Raw genomic sequence first — 19,667 nt, 5'->3', positions numbered from 1 at the left:
ACCAAACACCATCATAATTGATCAACATAAATTATATATTAGTAGAATAAATGGATGTAAATGCAAGTGGCAATTTGATGGTAATCAACAATATATATATATATATATATAGATTTATAAAATATAAAAAGACATATGGGATATCCATTCTTAACCCATGCCACAAGATTACAATCATCACATTCTTCCCCTCAAACCCCCACCTCAACATACATATATATATATATATATATTAAATATGAAACCACTCTTCTAATAGCTAAATACACAAATTTAAAAGAAAGCCCTACAAACCAAAATTTAAAACAGATAGATGGATAATACACACACCAAGCCATTTTTTTTTTTTTTTTTCCAAAAAAAAAAATAAAATAAAAGACAATAAACATATATAGCATAGGTGAATAGTGACTGAAAATTTTGTGTGCCACCAAACAAACGATTGGAACAAAATATTGCAAGAGTCAAAGTTAGGGCAGTGGCGGTCAAGCAGTAGTCTCCGTTGACTGAGGGAGGAGTGGCTGAGTGATCGACGACGACTTGATGACGTGGGAAGGTGCACCGCTGCTTCCGTGCTCCTGAGGACACTGGATCGCCGCCTTCTTCGCGAATTTGCCCTCCTCGTTCTTCCCCCAAAGCACAAGGTACAACCCCGTTATAATCAGCACCGCACCAATGATCCTGTGCATCGCATCGTTGTTTAAACCTTCCATTCCTTTATATATATATATATTTAATATATCACATATAAAATTACATACATACCCTCCCAAGTAAAACTCCTCGCCGAGAACGACGGAGGCGACAATGGCGACGACCAGTGTCTGTACGGGCTGATAAACGGCGACGAAAACGGGGCCGCCTCTGTCAATGCACCATATCTGGACGGCGAAGGCGATCCCTGAAGCCACAATTCCCTGCACCGTTACAGCAATGAAATGACCGTTTTGCCCCCGAATCCATGCAATTGATAAATTATAAATTTATAATTACTTACAGCGTAGAAAACGCTGAAGAGCTCGCCGCCGGAGTGGATGAGCCAAGCCTGGGGGTTCCTCTCGACAAAGGCGGCGATGACGAGGAACTGAATTATGCCAAAGAAGCACTGGTAAGAAGTAAAGGTGAGCCGCGCCGGGAACTTCTTGACCACCGGCGATTGCAGGACGAGCCAGGCGGACCAGGAGAGGCAGTGGCCGATGAGGTATATGCAGCCCAGGGTCCAGTTCTTGCCCTGGGCATCGCCCAGGCCCAGACCCCGACCCGGACCCGGACCCGGATGGAGTGGTGCTGTGGAATGAAGGGGCGGGGAGGGGGTGTAGATGGTGGGGCCTTTGTAGAGGGTGATGACGGAAGCTCCCATGACGCAGAGGAGTGTTCCGGCAACCTTTGAGATCCCGTCCTTTCTGTTAAACCTCACCTTTTCGATCCTGAGAATGGCTGCCATTAGAAATGTTATTGCAGGGACTGAGTTTTGTATGGCGGAAGCGAAGGTGGGTGATGTGTTGTCCAGCCCCACCAAGTAGAATCCTTGGTTTGCAGTGATCCTGCACTTACATTAATTAATTAATTAATTTGTTGAGAATCGATCGTAACATAATTAATTTATAATGAATTGCTCATTATATATAATTTTGCAGAAAACCATACCCTACAATTGCTAGGAAGAAGAACTGGAGGAGGAGTTTCCAAGTGACAGGAGGCCTCTCTTTCCTGATCATTATATATATATATATATATTCATCAAATCAGAGACCAAGAAATAAAAGATTAACAAATTAAATCTGAATATATATAGGTAGCTAGGGTTCTTGATGACGTACTTCTCAAGAAAGTAGGCGAATGGCAGGAGAAGAAGCAGAGCGAGAATATTCCTGTAAACTGGGAACACAATCTTACTGATCCCCATGTTAAGGGCTGCCCGGGAAACGACATGGAAACCTGCATACCCAAACTGCAAGGCCAACATGGCCATGTGCAGCTGAAACTTCTCCGGGATGGATATCGAACATATTCTGCTCGATATCGACGATGAACCACCGCCCGAGTCCGCCATTTTCGATCAGATGTATTAATCAACACAACGCAGCACAATCCTAATTTAATCAGTGTAGAGATATATAGATAGATAAAGAGAGAAAGAAAGAAAGAAAGAAGAAGAGGTTGTGGTGATTCTAGGGTAGAGTTTAGGGGAGATATATATATATATATAAGTATACATACAGAGATATATATGACCCCACAAAAAATTAAAGACGAGTGTGATTGTGATTGAGAGAATTATATTAAAGTAAATGAAATTAAACAAAGCATGAGGGGTTAGATATATGATCGATGTTTCTGGTTGTCTCCCACATTCTTCCCTCTAGTGTTTCTACGACCCCTTTTTTCTCTCCCTTGGGCTGACAGGACAGCCCCTCATCGCACTACCGAATTAAACGAAAAAGGTGTGATCACTTAAAGAAGATGTTGAGATATATATATATATATAATATACACGCACACAGGTCTGTTTGTGTGTCTGTGACCTTTAATTTCTGTAATCTATTTGGAAGCATGCCATTATAATGATTGTGATAATTGAGGAGAAAGAAAGGATGGGTGGGCGGGGGTGGGGTGGGGCGGGGTTGCGGTGGTGAGCCGCCATCGAGAGATAGCGCGCACGAGGGGAGAGGTGGCAGTGATGCAGATGCTGCAGGAGGGTGATTGATTTTTTTGTTGGAGGTCCCTGGTGTTCAACTCCCGATGGATCTGCACCGTTGATGAGTGGATGGTGTAGAGCAGATTAATCTGGCGTTGGGGAGCCCTAGACCAAGTTTGCTTCACCATCTAATCTCTTCTCTTTCAATTCATATATCAAACCCTAACGAAACCCCACACCGTTATAGAAAAAGATCCCATTAACTTTACTTTCCCATTATATTTATTATTAAATATAAAAATATTCAAAAACACATTAAGGCTTCTTTCTACACTCCTGCATCATGGTCTGATTAACAGATTAATAGAGAATTGATTTCTTCAGAAATAGATCCATGACCTTAACCTATGACCTGTAATTATTTAAACATAACTATATATGTATCTCCAGGATGTGCTTGGTTTGTGTTTTAATTTATTTTATTATTATGTGTTTGTATTTTTATATATAAATATATATATATATATTAATTTGCTGCACATAATTCATCGAAGATCGATTGTGCTCCAGGCATTTTGCATCTGATTCAATTCACTATTTATGTAAAGGAAGATTATTATTATTATTAGTTCACGAAATGAATATGTATATTTATGCCCACCCCGTCAGCATAGCATTATAGTTATAATTCAAGAACGATCGGTATCGCCAAAAACAGGGAGAAATAAATCTCTTTTCCTCCTGAATTTATGAAAAAGTATCCAAGCACTTCAAATTGTCAGCAATAACATATATAAATGTTTCTTTTTCTTTCTTAAGTAGCATAAAAAAATAAAAAGAAAATTCAATAATTTAAGTGTTTCCAGTAACAGTAACAGCCCACTCCCAATCCCTCCAAACCTCACAGTCATCATGAATTGTACGTACTGCCGTTATATATATATATATATATATATTCAGCAGTGCAGTGCAGTTCTTTTTAGCTTTATAAGAAACATGGTGTCCCCTTTCAATCGAGACCACACCATCATCATGTATCATTCCTGCAATCTAATTAATTTCTAATTTCAATTAATTCATTCACAGGTGGGAGCTAGTAATTTAATTAAAAGGTTGAATTAAGAAAAATAAGAATTTTATTATTATTATTATTATTATTATTATTATTATGAGTACATGGCTATGGTTGTTTTGTACAATGCAAAAGCAAAGTTCATCTTTCTCTGACAGCCTTACCATGTGATGTTGAGAGGCGAACAACTCTGGATTCTATGCTGTGTCCTTAATCAGACACAAACAATAAAATTTTGGATATATAATTGGATGGAATAGTATTAATTAATTAGGGTTTAATTTATTTTGGAGGTATTCAGCAGCAGGTGCTGCTGCCTGTTGGAAATGAGTTTCATCGACTGCAATGCAATCTGCAGAGACTTCTAGCTCCCTCTTTAGGGTTACACAAAATACACACATTCTTGCATGCATGCATGCCTGACAGCAATTTTACTTCTCAGATTTCTTTTGCACGAGAGAATCTTCTCGCCAATACCTACAGTTTAGTGGACTCAACTCATTTACATAATATATATATATATATATCATCATTATAATTTACTATTTGCATATATCATAACCACACCATTTTTTTTTTTTCATCTCACACATACATGTTGTGTTTGTGTTTGTGTATTTCTAGAGAGAGAGAGAGAGAGAGGAGCACGCCCACGGCCCAGCACAAAACTTGAAAATTGAAATATCTGTCAATTATTACAGAAGAGGTTGTGTCAATGAATTAGTTACGATGATAATTAATTAAGGGTTAATTGTGAAGTTGAAGGAAGGAAGGAAGGAAGTAAATATTAGAGACGTGTAAATTGCAATTATGAGAATTATTGACAACTAATCAGAAGAGGAAACATCAATTACAGAAAGACAGAGAGAAGAACAGTACAGACGTGGGAATTGTTAAAAGGGAGGCGTGACTTTGAATTCTTCTCCTTCTCCACACCACTAAAGCATATTCAATCATGCCTGCTTCAGATTCTGTAGCAGACACACATGGAAAATTGGAATTCAAGGTCAAATATAAAAACAAGATTCCATTCCATCCCATCCAGGGTGAAAAATAAAAAATAAAAATAATAATAATAAAGTGCTTTCATTTTCACTATTATAATTAATCAATGGATTCAAAATTTCCAGGAAGGCGTGCTTCAAAATCGATCACCATTATATTTTGCAGTTCATAGTTTCCACTGCTTTTTCACTGCCTGGTGTCATGTCTGATACATGAAACCTCAACTGACACTAATCTTGTAATAAGGACGTCTTCATTACATTAGTTAGTCCTCTAAATTGTTCATATTCAAATGGGTATATAATCAAATTCAAGAAAAATCAAATCTTTATTAGTATCATACAATTACAAACAGGGCATGTGCAGAGAGGCGACGTGACATCCCAACAGTCTGCAAAATGAAGTGTGGCCCTAATGGGAAGCAATGAAATCTAGCATTTGTTGCCTTCCCCAATTTATATTTATTGGGCAATTTCTCCCACAGGAAAATTCTCAAAGATTATTGCAAAAATACCAAACACAAACAAACAAACCAAGTATTAAACCTCAAGTGTTGTATGCTTGTAGCTTTACAATGAAATAATCCAACTTCAATCTGGACTGAAATAACATGGACAGACGAATATCGAGTCAGCAATTCAGGACAACAAATAAAACATCAAAGAAGAACAAACATTCATAAATCTATCAGCTGGTTTCAAATGGGGCACCACAAATAATTCACTCAATACCTACCCATTTCAAAGCTTTTGGACAATAACATAACTACACACATACTCTTGTTCTCCTTTGCTCATTAATTTTAATTCTTTAAGTAACCAAGAATTCATCAAAGCTTCAGTCCTCTAACCCCCCCCCCCCCCCCCCCCCTGCAAACACACAGACACTCCCACTGCTCCTGAGTCTCAAAACACAATGAAAGCAAGTACTGGATTAGCCCATTATTCCAAGGTTTAAATCCTAAGGACATTACCTGACTGCTGGCAATGAAATGTATGTATGTATCTATGTATGTATGTATAGATGTGTATGTATATTGGGCTTGAGTGAGAACTCCCCCTTCCTCCCTCCCTGTGGGAGATTCCCTCATTCTCCCACTCAGAGACTCTTCCTTAGTCACACATCATTAGTTTCCCAGAAAATATATCCCTTATAATAATCTTGCAAGGTTTTGATACTAAGTTTGAAACTAATGCAGAAACACAGACATGATGGAATGTTTCACAGGTTTTGATACTAAGTTTGAAACTAATGCAGAAACACAGACATGATGGAATGTTTCACAGGTTTTGTGAAGCACCCATCATACACCACCACCACTTCTTGTTTCCTGCCCTTCATCAGGTAAAAGAAACCAAAGGGGGTTGGGGGTGGGGGTGGGTGGGGCAGTTACACACATCATTTGTCTTTTTCTGTACTAGAGCATCAACAAAGCAGAGGCCTGCCCATGTCTTAATTCTTCACTTGTCTTGGGACATAAATTTTGAACTATTAGGCTTTAGTTAAACATTCCCATTAACATTCAAGCATTCCCATCTGATAAAAGGGGGATATCACTTGGCCCTTGGGTCAATTTCAGGCAAAAAAAAAAAGACAATACAATACAAGGAGGATAGATGCAAACAGTATATATAATATTTTTTAATTGTTTATATATTTGGAGCTTTTGGAATGGAAAGTTATTCCACCCACCCCAAAACACACTACCGGAAATCAATTAAAGCAAAGCCACAGACAGACCAATTGGCTGCTCAAATGGACAACTTTATATCAGTTCAATTTTGATCATGATCCTGATGAGGCTTCACAGAAAAGATGCATGCACAATAACCACTTAATTAAATACCTGTAGTCCGCTATTCTTGACTATATTGCAGCTCGAGCTCATCTTGTTTTATTTTTCTATAAACACCAAAATGATACTTTAATCAACATCGATTCCATATGCTATCATGGGACAATATCAAACATATCTCTTTCAAGACAGACCAACCAGCATTCCTGATAATTACGGCACTAGAGATTTGATTAAAGATTGACCTAACCAAATCCATTCATCATTTGATTTCCCATTTTCTTATTGAAAAGTAAACATCGGGATAATCCCATATGCATCAACCAAAGAATCAGCAGCTAGAGAAATCACTCAGTAACAAAATACCAATGCCCGGAGAAGGAACAAAAAATGACAGAAACATGCATCATATATTACCTTAAATAACGGAATCTTTCAAGAAGCCATTTGCAGGTAGGGCCGCCACTTAACTCATCCCCTTGCTTTTTTTTTTTTTTCTCTCTCGATTTTCCATTTTTGACATCCACGCTCATGGGAGTGACGAAGTCTCCATTAACAGTCCTTTGAGGATGCAACATATGGCAATAAGAGGTCCCACTGGCAGCCCCATGGCTCCATGATTGAATATAGTATTATAGTTCAAGTCGAGTGGATCCTACTAACCACTAACACCTAATTGGAGAAGATGGCCAAAGTATACCCGGACCAAAGATGCTCTAAAAATCTTACAAAGACGACAAATTAGATTCCTAGTTGGTCATTTTCATAATACTCAATTGTGACTCGCATGCACCCAACACTCTTTTCGCTTAGTGGGATACACACCAGTGGCCTTTCACATTGAACAAGAGCTCATTCTGCACTCCATATATCCCACTCTCATCCAGAGGTGATGTTCTGAACAACAAATTTAAGATGCATAAGAAAAACTAAAAGATGCCTACTAGAACAAACTTTATTACATGGCTCGTTACAGGTAGAACCTACGGTGAAATGTCAGTTCATCATGAACACTTCCTTGGCTCATTGCAAGAGTCGACTTGCTAAAGTTTCTATTAGAATACGATAGTTTGTAATATTTATGATGTCTCTAGAATTTTTATCATACCAATTTATTTCTTATCTTAGTTCTTGATATACAGACCTGCAGGGCTGCGTTCCAACCCCCTATTTTTCAGTTTAAATCTTTTGCCAATACTCATAAGTCATATCCTGTATAAAGTAATTTCCTGGTCTAATTTCAAGTAAACCTATTACACATCCGAACCTATGTCTTATTGAACTATTTTGCGCTGCTAGAGTATGGACACTATTGTTAAATCCTCCTCGCACCAAATCCTGTTAGTTATTACCTCAAACGAGAATAAAATCTGATGATAAGACAAGACAGCCAACAGTATCTGACATGATAGGCAACTCATGGAGCATGCTTATTGAGGTGATTTTCAATACTATTGATCATAACAGAATTGATCACTAAGTGCATAATACTGGAATCTAGAGCTAATCCAATAATCGGACTGACGTGAATACATCACTAACTTGAAAAGAAAGCGCACACAGGAAATTATTCTACCAAAATAATGACTCAGTAGAATAGAAGGCAACTCAAGGACATTAATGGTTGTCTTTTACAAATGCCATACCACGATGTGTTCTAATAAAAAATCGAGAAGAATTCACAAAGATTGACAGGGTTATGAATATCAACAATGTGCACTGCACTGTCTTTTCTGAAAGCCCTTTGGAAACAATTACCAAGTGAAGCTATTTGCATAACATACATTTAATTGCTTTACAGTAACTTCAAATTAACCTAACTCGGTTAGGGGTTCCTTATTTCATACTTTTGGAAAGTTTAAGGTTTGATTTGTATAGCACTAAGGTGTGCAACAACATTTCACAACTCATGCAAAGCCAATACTTGATGGTATAGCTCACCTGAGTTATTATTATACACCAATAGCAGACAGATTTACCTATAGAACTCTAAACTCAGAAAGTTTGCTGTTCCTATAGTGGATGACATCAATTGACTTATCACAGTGCCTAGTAACTCACAATTCTTACCACTTTTTCTCTTGGTGTGAATTTGTTAATTATACCAGTGAATATGAAAACAGGTGGCAGAATTTTGTAGTTTGTCCAAAAAATTACTTAAGATGATACTATCAAGAAGGAAAATATACCATTATGAGCTGTCTATGATGCCTTTGGTTCTTACATTAGTTGTTTTGGATCTATTCTCAGTTTCTTCAATCCTATTTGTTATTGGTATTTTAGTATTTAATCTGCAGTATGCAGGTCCAAAGAGAGCTTAAAAACTCATAGCATAAAGCACAAGGCATAACTCTTCACCATTAAAGTGGATATCTCATCGACATTTAAACTGATATAAACACAACGAATGATGCAAAAGGAAAACGAACTGTAAAAGATAAATCTTAGCATGTTGTCACAACCACCGAGATTTCTAAATCTTCTTCCATATTCATAAAAGAAGGAACATATATGAAAGAAAATAACCAATAGCTTATCTTTGATGATATTATATATGAAATCAAGTTGTATGGAAATCTAATCCGGGAAAAGATACGGCAGTCTATTACAGAGTAACAACAAGCTTCTTACAAGTAACCTTGTTCTTTTCTCAGATCGGCTGAGTATAGGAAAACGGCTATCTCACAAAACAACAATCAATGAGTATGTATGGAATTATAATTAGAGCTCCTTACTACTCTGCATAAGCAGATCTAATGTGCAGGAAAGTTATGGAATCACTAGTCACCACCTGTATCATCAACAGATTTCTTGTACTCTGGTTTGAGCTCATATGTCCCTTGGTTTGTTCCCCTTTTATTGTATACACAGAGCTCATTCAATATCTCTTTTAAAAATTGCTGCATATAAAGAAATCAAATAAAAATAAGATACACCAGGTAATAGAAATTAAATGGATACTAAAGTAAAGTGATGTACATTTATATAATCAAATCATAGTAATGACTTACAGCAGGTTGATCAGTCTCTTGAACAAGCTGCTTCAATGTCCAGTTTGGTTGTCTCTCAAAAAGTTTAAACATAATATCTTCCAACTCTCCACGGTCCCTTCTAGTTCTTTTAACATCTGGTCCCTTAACTGGTGCTGCCTTTTTCTTATCCTGCACAGTAAAACAAGAACTCAGGTTATTCCTGTAATTAGAAATAAACAACCAAATATTCAATTATTCTCAGTCCCTTAATGGTATTGTTTTCTTATCCTTCTATTAGTAACCCTTACCAAAGCAATTAAAATATCGTAAAGATACATTTATTATGAATTCCAAAATAATACCTTAGAAGTAGAAGAAATTAACCCCATCATTCCAGGCATAGGCCTCATGTGCACACCACGGTCATTATTGATCACCTGACATATAGCAAAAATAATGGACGATAGATTTAGTATGCATGCATCCGATAAGAAGTGAAATTCATGGAAAGAAGAGTAGATGACCTGAATTTGTCTGTTCTTCACCATCGACTTGTTTGTTCTTTCCCGACACATTTTCCTATATTCTTCGATGTTCTTATGATGCGGTTTCATGTCAAACTTGTGTTCTACCTTGCCTTCCAATGCAACTCTTCCTAAAAGGTAGAATTGAGAATGCATAAATAGAAATAATATCATTCATCAATGTAATCACATCCACACTGAACTCAAGAGAGAAACTCATCAATGATTTGAGTAGCATGATGTAATGCAAATTAAACCCAGTGTTAGAATTAGTTGAACAAAACAAAGTGATTTAATACGGAAGTACAATTACACCTAAAGCACAAAAGGGTTTTTTCAGTTGTGTCCCTTTTTTTCACTGTTTTTTATTTATTTTAAGTTTAAGTGAAATAGTTATTGGATGCGATATTTTGAATGAAAAATCAATTTTTATGTGATTTTTTTGGAGGAAATTGAGAGATTAAATAGTAAAATACAGGTTAAAAAACACAAATAGACGATCCCAAAATATCCACAACTTCTTCATTCACAGTTTCGGGCACTGTGGGCCCATCCCAATTTCGGCTATAATGCACGTGGCTATTGATTGATATTGTGATTCAGCACAAGACATCGACACGTTGCAAGCACAAAATTGTAGACATGTTAGTTTAGAGATCAATTTGATCTAGAAATCAAGAATTGTTTGGATGCCTTCTTCATCAGCATTTTTCTCAAAGATCCCCCTATATATAGTCAATTTTAAATTTATCCACATTGAAAAACTCTAACACACCACACCCAGAAACAAAATGTTCACTTATATATCCTATCAAATCATTCAATTATCATATAGAAATCTCTACTTAAAAAAAATCCAGCCAACTACATAATTACAAGTTCTAAAATTTACTTTACTAGTGAACTAAAAATAATAATTACTTACTAATTTCACAAACCAAAACCATCTCAAACTTAAATCCTAACATAATTGGTTATGATCATATGAGCAAAACCAGCACACAAAATCGAAACAGACAGAGATCATTTAATGCCATAGGTAGTCCCAATTTTTTTAAAAAAAAAAAAGAAAAAGAAAAAGATCATCAGAGTTTTCTTCAATTAAAACATCTGGACTAAACCCTGATAAGCTGCACTTTAATTCAATATTTTAAGTGCATTGAATCGCCATCTAAATTTGAGAGAAATAACTCGGATTTTACTTACATAAATATAAATTCTAATCAGATGAGTTTCAGAAGACAGAAATGTATATAACATGCAAGTTTAGGTTTTCAAGAAAGCAAATTTCCACATTCAAATTCAATGACAGGAAAAATTAAGAAGAGAAACCAAAAGAGATTAATGTAAGTCAAATAAACTCACCCTGGTTCGCCTCGGAAAATACACACATGGGAACGAAATCCTTAAACATGTTTAGAGAGTAGCTTTTGGGCATCTGTACAACGTCACCACCAGCCATCTCCATCGTAAACTGAACCAAATCAATTAGGTCAATTCCAGCCGACCAATCCAAAACCCCCACGAAATCGAAGCATCACAATATCTTCAATAAAATAATATAAAATAAATACAGCGAAAATTATAAGAAAAGGCAAAGATACTAACATGAAGGGCTGAAGGGTCTTCCGCGCGGAGGGGATCGAGAGAGACGACAACTTTCGCCACCGACGGCAACTCAGATGTGGCGGCAGAAGAGGAAGATGAGGCGGCAGAGGATTGCCAGGCCTTCGCGACCACCGGAGGGCACTTCATAAGCCAGATGGATCGCTCGGACTTTGAAGTGTCGACGGTGTTGTTGTCGTAGCTGTGGTCATCGTCCATGGCTGATGTCTCCTTCTTCGCCGAGTCTTCTGGGGCACCGTTGTACCGTCGCTTCAATAGACCCGTGGCTTTTGCCCGAAGGGAGAGGGGAAGTACAACGTCAACGAGCGAAGTCGATTCGTAGTGAGTATTGATTGACTCTGGCGGACTCTGTCTACAGTCTCGTCTTCTTTATTGGGCTTCACAGTGTTTTGCCTCGGCCCATGTTTAAATTTGAAATTCGGGCCCATAAGTCCCGCCCTTTTGCAAAGAAACAATGAACGGATTACTTTGGAAGGACCGGGCCCGATTATATATTTAGGTTGAATATCGTTTCACATAAATATATATTTCTTTTTTTTATATAAGAATAAAAAGCTATTCCACTCAATATTAATTTATTTTACCAGTAAAATTTGATGATTCTTGCAAAATTGAAATTGTACCAGTAAAAATTCCAGATAGGATTTGATTGAAATTCAAGAACCCATGATGTCTTCGTGTCCGAATTCGAATTCATCCGACGTGACTACGCATCGAACCATCTGTTTCCACATCCCCATCTTGGGCACAAATCTGTGCTCAGACATCCATTTCAACGTCCACTCCACATCCTCCATAGCATTGTCTTCACAAAAACCTATGATCAGGCGCTTGTACGTCTCATAGCTCGGCTTCATCCCCTTGTCGATCATCCTCGCCGCAAAACTCTTCGCCTCGCCAAGCCTCCGGCCGTCGAGCAAGCAATACACCACCTCCTGGTACGTCGCCGGGTTCGGCTCACAACCCTTGATCATAGCCTGGTCGAAAAGCTTGATCCCCTCCTCCACTCTGCGGAGCTTCCTCAACCCTGAAATCAGTATGTTGAAGACGACGGCATCCGCCTCTACGCCGTCGGCCTCCATACGGTCCATCAGCACAAAGGCCTCGTCAACACGGCCGTGTTGGCAGAGGCCGTGGATTAGTGTTGAAAAGGTTCGGAGATTCGGCGCGCATTTCTGGTCGGGAAATTCGTCGAACACCTTGCGTGCGGCCTCGATTTTGCCGCAATTGCATAAACCTTTGATGATTATGTTGAGGCAGCAAGCGTCGATCTCGACCCCCAACTCCGGCGCCGCTGCGTACACCTGGTGGACGACGTCGTATTGCTTGGAATTCACCAGCAGATTCATCACGAAATTGAAGGTCGCGGTGGAAGGCCAGCACTTGTAGCTCGGCATGGCGAATAGTGTGGCGATTGCGCGGTTGATTCTGCCGGCGGTGTGGCCGTAGATTTTGATCACGTTCCGGAAGAAGGCGTCGGAGAGGCGGCAGTTCCGCTCGGCCTTGATCCGTGCCATGACTGCGTCGATTCCGTCGAAGTCCCCGGCGAGTTCGAGCTTGTGGATGACGGTGGAGTAGAGCGACTCATTGGGGCGGTAGTCGCGGCGGCGGGAGAGCTGATCCAACAGCGGCAGCGCGTGGTTAGGGTTTTCGAGAGTCTGGAAAATTCGGATTACTTGAGGCGTGCTCAGCCAGTCTCTATGAGCGGCGAGATCGGGGAAACTGGGATGATCTCCATGGCCGGGGAGGTTGAGTCGACGACGGGCGGTAGGGGCGAATTCGTGGAACCGTCGCAACTGATTCAAGGAGCCTGCAGCGGCGGCGAAGGATCGCCGGAAATTGGCCGGCATTTTCAATACTCAAACTCTTAGTCAGAATGTTTTCTATCTTTTATATCTTTTCGTTAAGGATCCAAGTCAGATTTTTTTAATAAATAATTGTATTAAAATATATTAAATAATCTGAGATGGAAATTGAAATGCTCCCAAAAGAGGCCAAGCAGAAGCAGTAAGTCATGTGTGTTCTTGTTCTTGAGTAACACAGCACAACAACAACATAAGCTATTTTGATTTTCTCAAGAGCTTGGATGTTCTGTGTTCTGCATCATCCTTGACGAAGTTCCACCAGATGTATGTAAGAGGGACTGTGGAGGCATGCAAGAGGGCGTGAGCATCCACCAAGCCTAAGTAAGGAGGGAAATCGAAGATTTCGAGAAGCATCGCCAAGCCGCCACCCACAACCACGATCCACAGCTTCCATCGAGAAGGATGGCGAGTGACGCCGGCCCAGATTGACCAAATGAGAAGCTGTGTTGCACCCATCACTATGCACACCTTCATATTCCACCCTGTCAAAAGTATATGGAATGTTACATGTTATTAGGAGACTCTTGTTGGTATATATCTTCATCCTAATGTAAATGTAGGAACAAGAATTTATAACATTATGAGCAATGACATTGCAAAAATGTGAGCATGTAATAAAACTTTGATGATGCAAAGGACTGATGTATTAAAATGTTAAACACAAATAGCTGCATTAACATGAATCCAAGCCTAGTAAGCTAGAGATCGAAAAGCTTGACTTAAGATTTAAATCACTGCTGGTTAAATCCAGAAAGATTGAAAACTTGACCTTAACAATGTCTGCTTCATTTATTTCTCACTTCTGATTATGATTCCCCTAGTGTCACTATAATGTTCATGGCGACTTCAGATAGGACCAAGCCATAAACTTTTAACAAGGTAACAACACAGGCACATGCTCATTCAGCCAGAGGACAACAATTTCAATTAAAGATAAGAGAAGCAATGACAATACCATAGTCCATCTCATAGTTGTTGAGATATAAAATGTGTGTAGTTGTAAATGAAATCAATGGAGCGGCTACAATGACTCTGGTAGTGTTGTTCCTTAAGCTGAAGCATCTGATTATAGCCAAAATCAATGAATACCCAAGCAAGGCCACTGCAGACAGATAATCGAGCTTTTCTGTAAGGTCCATATCCCTACATTTAAGGAGGATAACCGTCAACATTGTTAAAGAAACATCGAGCAAAAAATTGCCCAGACAAGGGGAAACACAACTCTTGTAAGAAAATGGGCCAGCAGAAATAATAATTTGAGAAAAATACTACTTTCCCATAATTAGGAAGCAAAATATCATATCATAGTTCATAGATGAGAAGAGAAGATCAGGAATCTTACCAACTATGAAAAACTGCACTCCACAGCCAAGCATTCATAGACATAAGCCCATAAATACTCCATAGGCCAGCATAATCATAAAGAGGTCTCTTATCTGATTTCATTGGCAACTTATAATGAAGAAGCACAAAGAAAGAAACCCAGCCATGGATATGCATTGCAAGGTTCAAAAATGAAAAGACCACTGATGCAGGCTCCTGAATAAATCCATAGCAAACTACTCAGATGCACATTAAACTGAGTTATCAATTATATTTGTAGAGAAGAACACGAACCTGGAAGCCATATATACGTTTAAATGGCCATTTCCCATGATATTTAACAGGTTCTAGGCCAAGTACCTCTCTTTCATTTTCTTTGGCCCACATACAATGGTAACGACAGTTACTCTGGCAATCCAATTGTTTCCATTGCATGTAAAGAGGCTTTTTCGGATGCAAACGGTTGTGAATAGAAGAAACATGTAATGGAAACTTGCATTGTGAGAAGCATCTATCCCCAACACAGCCAATCTTTTCACATAGTTCAGTGCAAGCCCTACAATCCACAGAAGAAATAACCAAAATAATCTTGTCATGTTTTGAATTAGAAAACCAATAAATAACTAAACCACTTTCCAATTGTTTTATTGTTCCACTGTCAAAAGATTATTTTCAGCAAACTTTCCATCCACCATAAATTGAGATGATTCAAAATGAGTTGCTTATTGTGAGCATACAGTGAAGAAGCCCGTCGGGCTAGCTAATATAGAGAGAGCAAGATGTCGTAGATTCAACTGAAAATCATCATAACAAAATGAAAAGGATGTCGCCAAATATATTCCACCATTCATGAAACAAAAGAAAACTACAAAAAAATCAAACTAGGCAAAAACACGTTGAATATAGATATAAAAAAAAGATTGAAAATGATACCTGTAATTTGGATCAGAATCACCTGCGCTAGCTACGCACATTTTAACAATGCAAGATTGAACCAGGAAGCAGATTATCCATAAACGGTTGGCCATCTGGCTAGAAAAATGTAACAATTATACACAGTAGCTCATCAAGAAACCGTAAACTAATGTTAAACAAAAAGGCAGAAAATACCACGCTTAAGCACAACAATTAATACCATCAGATCCATCTACCGAAATTAGTCAATTTTACGTGAAGCAAAGAAACAATGCACAGATAGAAATACAATTGCTCCTGAAGTAAGGAAACTCTTTTTTCCCCAAACCTTGTAAGAGTTCCGCGATTTTGAAATTACGGATGGCAGTTACAATTTATCAGCCAGAATGCGGAAGCTTCCAGGCTTCACGTACACTCAGAAACGCTGAGTGCGCTTACCATTCTTCCATTCTAAGCTTCGTCAACCTCGTGCGCGGCGCGATACTTTGCGATCCAGCCAAGATTGGCAGCAGAATCTCACGGAATACTGTTTGTTATTCCAAATCTCAACATTTTAAAAAACAAACAAACAACATATCTAAAGAAAAGAGTAAATGAGGACCTGAGGGGAGCGCTGAAGAATTGAATGCACTTCACAGTGTAGGCTGGAGCTGCAGCTTCGCCTCCATTCCGGCGGCACCAACTTCGTGATTTTCTACTGTTAACAATATTACTTTCAACAGTGAAACTATAAATTCTATTAATATATTTAAGTTTAAATTTAAAATACTTAAAACGTTATAAAATAGAGATAAGCACAAGCACGTATTCCTTTTATAATTTTCTATCTTAAAGAAAGGTAACAAACGCCAAAATACATAAATGCACACTTATCCTCATAAATAAGCATAACAAAATGGGATTACTAATATATATATATATATTTTTTTATTTTTTTTATAACGTCGGAATTCGCTACATCAAAATGTGCACTAATTTGAGTCGGAATCCATAATCGCTACATCAAAATGTGCACTAATTTGAATTTACAATATAATTTAAATTTAATACTATTTTGTAAGAAAAATTAATAACAGTGAAACAAACACATCTATTATTTTCAATAGCATCCTCAGTATTTAAATAACTTAAACTGTGGTTTTTTATTTTTTAAAAAAATTATTATTATTAATTTACATATAAGAATTTCATGGTCTTAAATAAAATTCCTGGAAAAGAGGACCCCGTATATAAATTCTAACTCTAGTGAAGAAGCACAGCCCAATTCGTGTTGAGCCCACTTACTTGCGATGGGCCTCACTGATAACACATTCTTTCAATTTGTTTAATATTTTTAATTTGAAATAATTTTTATATCCCTCTACAAAAATGTATCGATAATACAATAAAAAGTATTTTATATCAATTTATTTTTTTTAATAAATAGAGCACATATATTATGTTTTTTGTATTATTAATCAAAACACGTGTATGTTATTTTATTACGTCAACACGTGTAAAATATTAGAATATTTTATAGTTTTAGGCTGTTTTTATATACATTTTTTTCATTATTTATTTATATAAAAAATTAAAAATGTTGTATCAAATATTTGTATCCTCTTACAAAACTATTAAATCAAATGCTTATATTATTATTATTATTTCACAAATAAACTTCGAAATTTTCAAAGATCATATATAAAGTTATTTAAGGGTGTGTTTGTTTGAAGAATTTTGGTGGATTTCCACTATTCATCCAATTTTTTCCCCTCAAAAATATCAAATCAAACACCTATTTTTCATTTTTTATATTATACTAAAAATCAATTTTACATTCAAAACATCACATCAAACCCTATTTATATCACATCATACAACTATTCAAATTCAAAATTTTTACTATTCAAATCCCAACTCAAAATCCAAACCCCCAAACAAACACACCCTTAGTATATGTTCTCCCCTCTTTTCATTTATGATCCATTCAACGGACAATCATGGAAGTTGAGATTTTGAAATACTACTGTAATTATTTAGGGTTTTATAATACTCCCTCCATCCCATAACAAAGTATTCATTTTTTTTAGTAATTCTAACAAAGTATCCATTTATGTAATATATTGTAAGTTGCAAGAGTATTTGTAATGTTAAATATAATACTAATATTTCTAAAACTACGTATAATATTTAATTTTGGGACGGATGAAGTACAATGTATTGTATTGTTGAGTTGGTTAAGTAGGAATCTCGATTCTATTCGTAGACCTGTTGGTGGTCGAACTGAACTGGTAAACTGGTTTATCATTTATGTGCATTTTAATAATAATATAAAAAGTAATTATTATAAATAAATATAAATATACGTATTATTATTTTTGTGAGTGTGTAATATGCACACCACATGCTCGTGTCTTGACCCACATCTATACATAGACATAAACGCATAGAACATATGTTGTGCATGAAAAAAGGATCCACCGCTTTGATTTATTAAATTTCGAAATAATAATAAATAAATGGGAAACTTAAGTTAAGACAAGGTGGGATGGATAGTATTTGGACCACAAAATTGCAGCCCAATTTGCATAATAATTCATGAACAACAGCACGCCCCCTCACCCACCCACCCACCCACCCTACCTACGGCTACGGCTACGGCTACGGCTACAACCCTAGCTAGCTACCTACCTAGCCCTGCCTACAGCCTATAGCTGCTTTCCTCTCTCGTCGTCGTCTTCATTTCCCTCTCTTTTCATTCACAACTAAATATTTTAAAATCGCCATTAATATTTTCATACCTCAATCAATCTCCACCACATTTTTACGACACACATTTTCATATAATATTACATTGAATACGTAATCTTATTAAATTTTTTATTATCTTTAAAAACTCTCTAAATTTAAAAACTTATATCTAAAGATAGCCTAGGATTAATTCCATGAAAATATAACCAAATAAACTAGTTTTAAAGTTCAAATGTTTTGAAAGAAAGTGAAAAAAAAGAAAAAGAAAAAGCAAATATTTGATATGAAATAAATAAGTATTAATATGATATATTATATATAAAAAAAAAAATAGGATTTGAATATAATATTTTTAAATATCAAATTTTTGTATAAACAATATGAAAATAATTTAAAAAATATAGGTGTAATATTTGTAATGTACGCAAGTATTAATTAGATCGTGTCGTGTATGCAACTATATATATATATATATATGTACGCATTTGGTTCCAGCTTTTGGTGAAGATGACAGAAATGTGTTTACCTATGTAAGAAATATATCTCATAAAGCCACGGTTTAAGGTTTTATTCCACCAGTCAAATTATTATACCTGAAAAGAAGGTGGGTTTTCTTTTACTATATAGTTTTTATTATTATTATTATTTTATTGAATACGTACCATGGCTTGGGGAAGACATAATGGATTATTATTAGTATTATTATCGATCGATCAACCAAGTTTCAATTTTCTAATTATTATGATTAGTTTAAACATCACTAAAGCTTTCAACTTTTCCATTTGGATAGTTAAATATATACACATATATAATATAAAATATAATGTGTGTACTAATTATGAGCATGAAATTAATGAGTCCAATTTTACGAATTACCAATAAATCAAATGCTAACATTTACTGGTGCCACATGTTTATATATTAAATAAAAGTTGTGCATTATATGGATACACAGACGAATGAATTTAATCAACATAAATTGAAATTAATGCCACAAGACAAAGAACTATTTAATTAACTTTTTAAAAATAATACTAATAATTTGAAGGTGTCATTCATCCCTTCTTTTATGTATATATATATATATATATACACACACACTAAATCAAAAAATCATTGTGTGATGATAAGTGATTAAATGGTTTTACCATATGTAATAACTAATGTGAGTATGTGAGCAATATGATCAAGAAGACACATCA

General features: G+C 36.6%; 4 protein-coding genes and 1 long non-coding RNA gene across 10 annotated transcripts; all 5 read right to left on the bottom strand.

Moving 5' to 3' along the window:
• Positions 1 to 124: 124 nt before the first annotated feature.
• LOC127246217 (protein WALLS ARE THIN 1-like) lies at positions 125 to 2,183 on the bottom strand. The gene is made up of 5 exons (XM_051267466.1): positions 1,821 to 2,183; positions 1,648 to 1,710; positions 998 to 1,544; positions 766 to 917; positions 125 to 681 (listed from the first exon to the last, which is right to left on the bottom strand). The coding sequence occupies exons 1-5, from the start codon at positions 2,051 to 2,053 to the stop codon at positions 486 to 488; spliced, it is 1,191 nt and encodes a 396-aa protein (XP_051123423.1). The 5' UTR covers positions 2,054 to 2,183; the 3' UTR covers positions 125 to 485.
• A 2,079-nt stretch (positions 2,184 to 4,262) lies between these two features.
• LOC127246443 (uncharacterized) lies at positions 4,263 to 5,551 on the bottom strand. The gene is made up of 4 exons (XR_007837733.1): positions 5,451 to 5,551; positions 5,261 to 5,315; positions 4,594 to 4,681; positions 4,263 to 4,395 (listed from the first exon to the last, which is right to left on the bottom strand). It is a non-coding gene; the product is annotated as an uncharacterized LOC127246443 (long non-coding RNA).
• Positions 5,552 to 9,022: 3,471 nt separating this feature from the next.
• On the bottom strand, positions 9,023 to 11,837 carry LOC127246442 (transcription initiation factor IIF subunit beta). The gene is made up of 6 exons (XM_051267842.1): positions 11,615 to 11,837; positions 11,372 to 11,480; positions 10,007 to 10,137; positions 9,845 to 9,919; positions 9,522 to 9,671; positions 9,023 to 9,410 (listed from the first exon to the last, which is right to left on the bottom strand). Exons 1-6 carry the CDS (start codon positions 11,828 to 11,830, stop codon positions 9,291 to 9,293), a joined length of 801 nt encoding a protein of 266 aa, XP_051123799.1. The 5' UTR covers positions 11,831 to 11,837; the 3' UTR covers positions 9,023 to 9,290.
• A 108-nt stretch (positions 11,838 to 11,945) lies between these two features.
• Positions 11,946 to 13,495, bottom strand: LOC127246440 (pentatricopeptide repeat-containing protein At3g14580, mitochondrial). The gene is made up of 2 exons (XM_051267834.1): positions 12,256 to 13,495; positions 11,946 to 12,070 (listed from the first exon to the last, which is right to left on the bottom strand). Exon 1 carries the CDS (start codon positions 13,480 to 13,482, stop codon positions 12,289 to 12,291), a length of 1,194 nt encoding a protein of 397 aa, XP_051123791.1. The 5' UTR covers positions 13,483 to 13,495; the 3' UTR covers positions 11,946 to 12,070; positions 12,256 to 12,288.
• An 87-nt stretch (positions 13,496 to 13,582) lies between these two features.
• On the bottom strand, positions 13,583 to 16,455 carry LOC127246441 (uncharacterized). Of its 6 annotated transcripts, none has more exons than XM_051267839.1 (7): positions 16,337 to 16,455; positions 16,064 to 16,261; positions 15,754 to 15,852; positions 15,115 to 15,376; positions 14,840 to 15,036; positions 14,453 to 14,640; positions 13,583 to 13,979 (listed from the first exon to the last, which is right to left on the bottom strand). In XM_051267839.1, the coding sequence occupies exons 3-7, from the start codon at positions 15,846 to 15,848 to the stop codon at positions 13,693 to 13,695; spliced, it is 1,029 nt and encodes a 342-aa protein (XP_051123796.1). In that variant the 5' UTR covers positions 15,849 to 15,852; positions 16,064 to 16,261; positions 16,337 to 16,455; the 3' UTR covers positions 13,583 to 13,692. The 6 variants fall into 6 exon arrangements, with proteins under 6 accessions (XP_051123796.1, XP_051123794.1, XP_051123792.1 ...); XM_051267837.1 differs by having other exon boundaries at positions 15,754 to 15,848; XM_051267835.1 differs by having other exon boundaries at positions 16,174 to 16,261.
• Between the last annotated feature and the right edge of the window lie 3,212 nt (positions 16,456 to 19,667).

Source organism: Andrographis paniculata, unplaced genomic scaffold (assembly GCF_009805555.1).
Source record: "Andrographis paniculata isolate CXL003 unplaced genomic scaffold, ASM980555v1 Contig30END, whole genome shotgun sequence".
Classification (NCBI taxonomy): Eukaryota; Viridiplantae; Streptophyta; class Magnoliopsida; order Lamiales; family Acanthaceae; genus Andrographis; species Andrographis paniculata.
Note: the sequence above shows the minus strand (reverse complement) of the source record. Positions and strands in the feature narration are given on the sequence as shown.

Coding starts and splice junctions, on each gene's coding strand:
- LOC127246217 (XM_051267466.1), bottom strand. CDS start 2,053: ATGGCGGACTCGGGCGGTGGTTCATCGTCGATATCGAGCAGAATATGT. Junction 1,711..1,820: donor TTCGCCTACTTTCTTGAGAA/GTACGTCATCAA, acceptor TATAATGATCAG/GAAAGAGAGGCCTCCTGTCA. Junction 1,545..1,647: donor TTCTTCCTAGCAATTGTAGG/GTATGGTTTTCT, acceptor ATGTAAGTGCAG/GATCACTGCAAACCAAGGAT.
- LOC127246440 (XM_051267834.1), bottom strand. CDS start 13,482: ATGCCGGCCAATTTCCGGCGATCCTTCGCCGCCGCTGCAGGCTCCTTG.
- LOC127246442 (XM_051267842.1), bottom strand. CDS start 11,830: ATGGACGATGACCACAGCTACGACAACAACACCGTCGACACTTCAAAG. Junction 10,138..11,371: donor ATTTTCCGAGGCGAACCAGG/GTGAGTTTATTT, acceptor TCTACCTTTTAG/GAAGAGTTGCATTGGAAGGC. Junction 9,672..9,844: donor TAATTTCTTCTACTTCTAAG/GTATTATTTTGG, acceptor TTTACTGTGCAG/GATAAGAAAAAGGCAGCACC.
- LOC127246441 (XM_051267835.1), bottom strand. Junction 15,377..15,753: donor GATTCTGATCCAAATTACAG/GTATCATTTTCA, acceptor TGTGGATTGTAG/GGCTTGCACTGAACTATGTG. Junction 13,980..14,452: donor CAACTATGAGATGGACTATG/GTATTGTCATTG, acceptor TACTTTTGACAG/GGTGGAATATGAAGGTGTGC.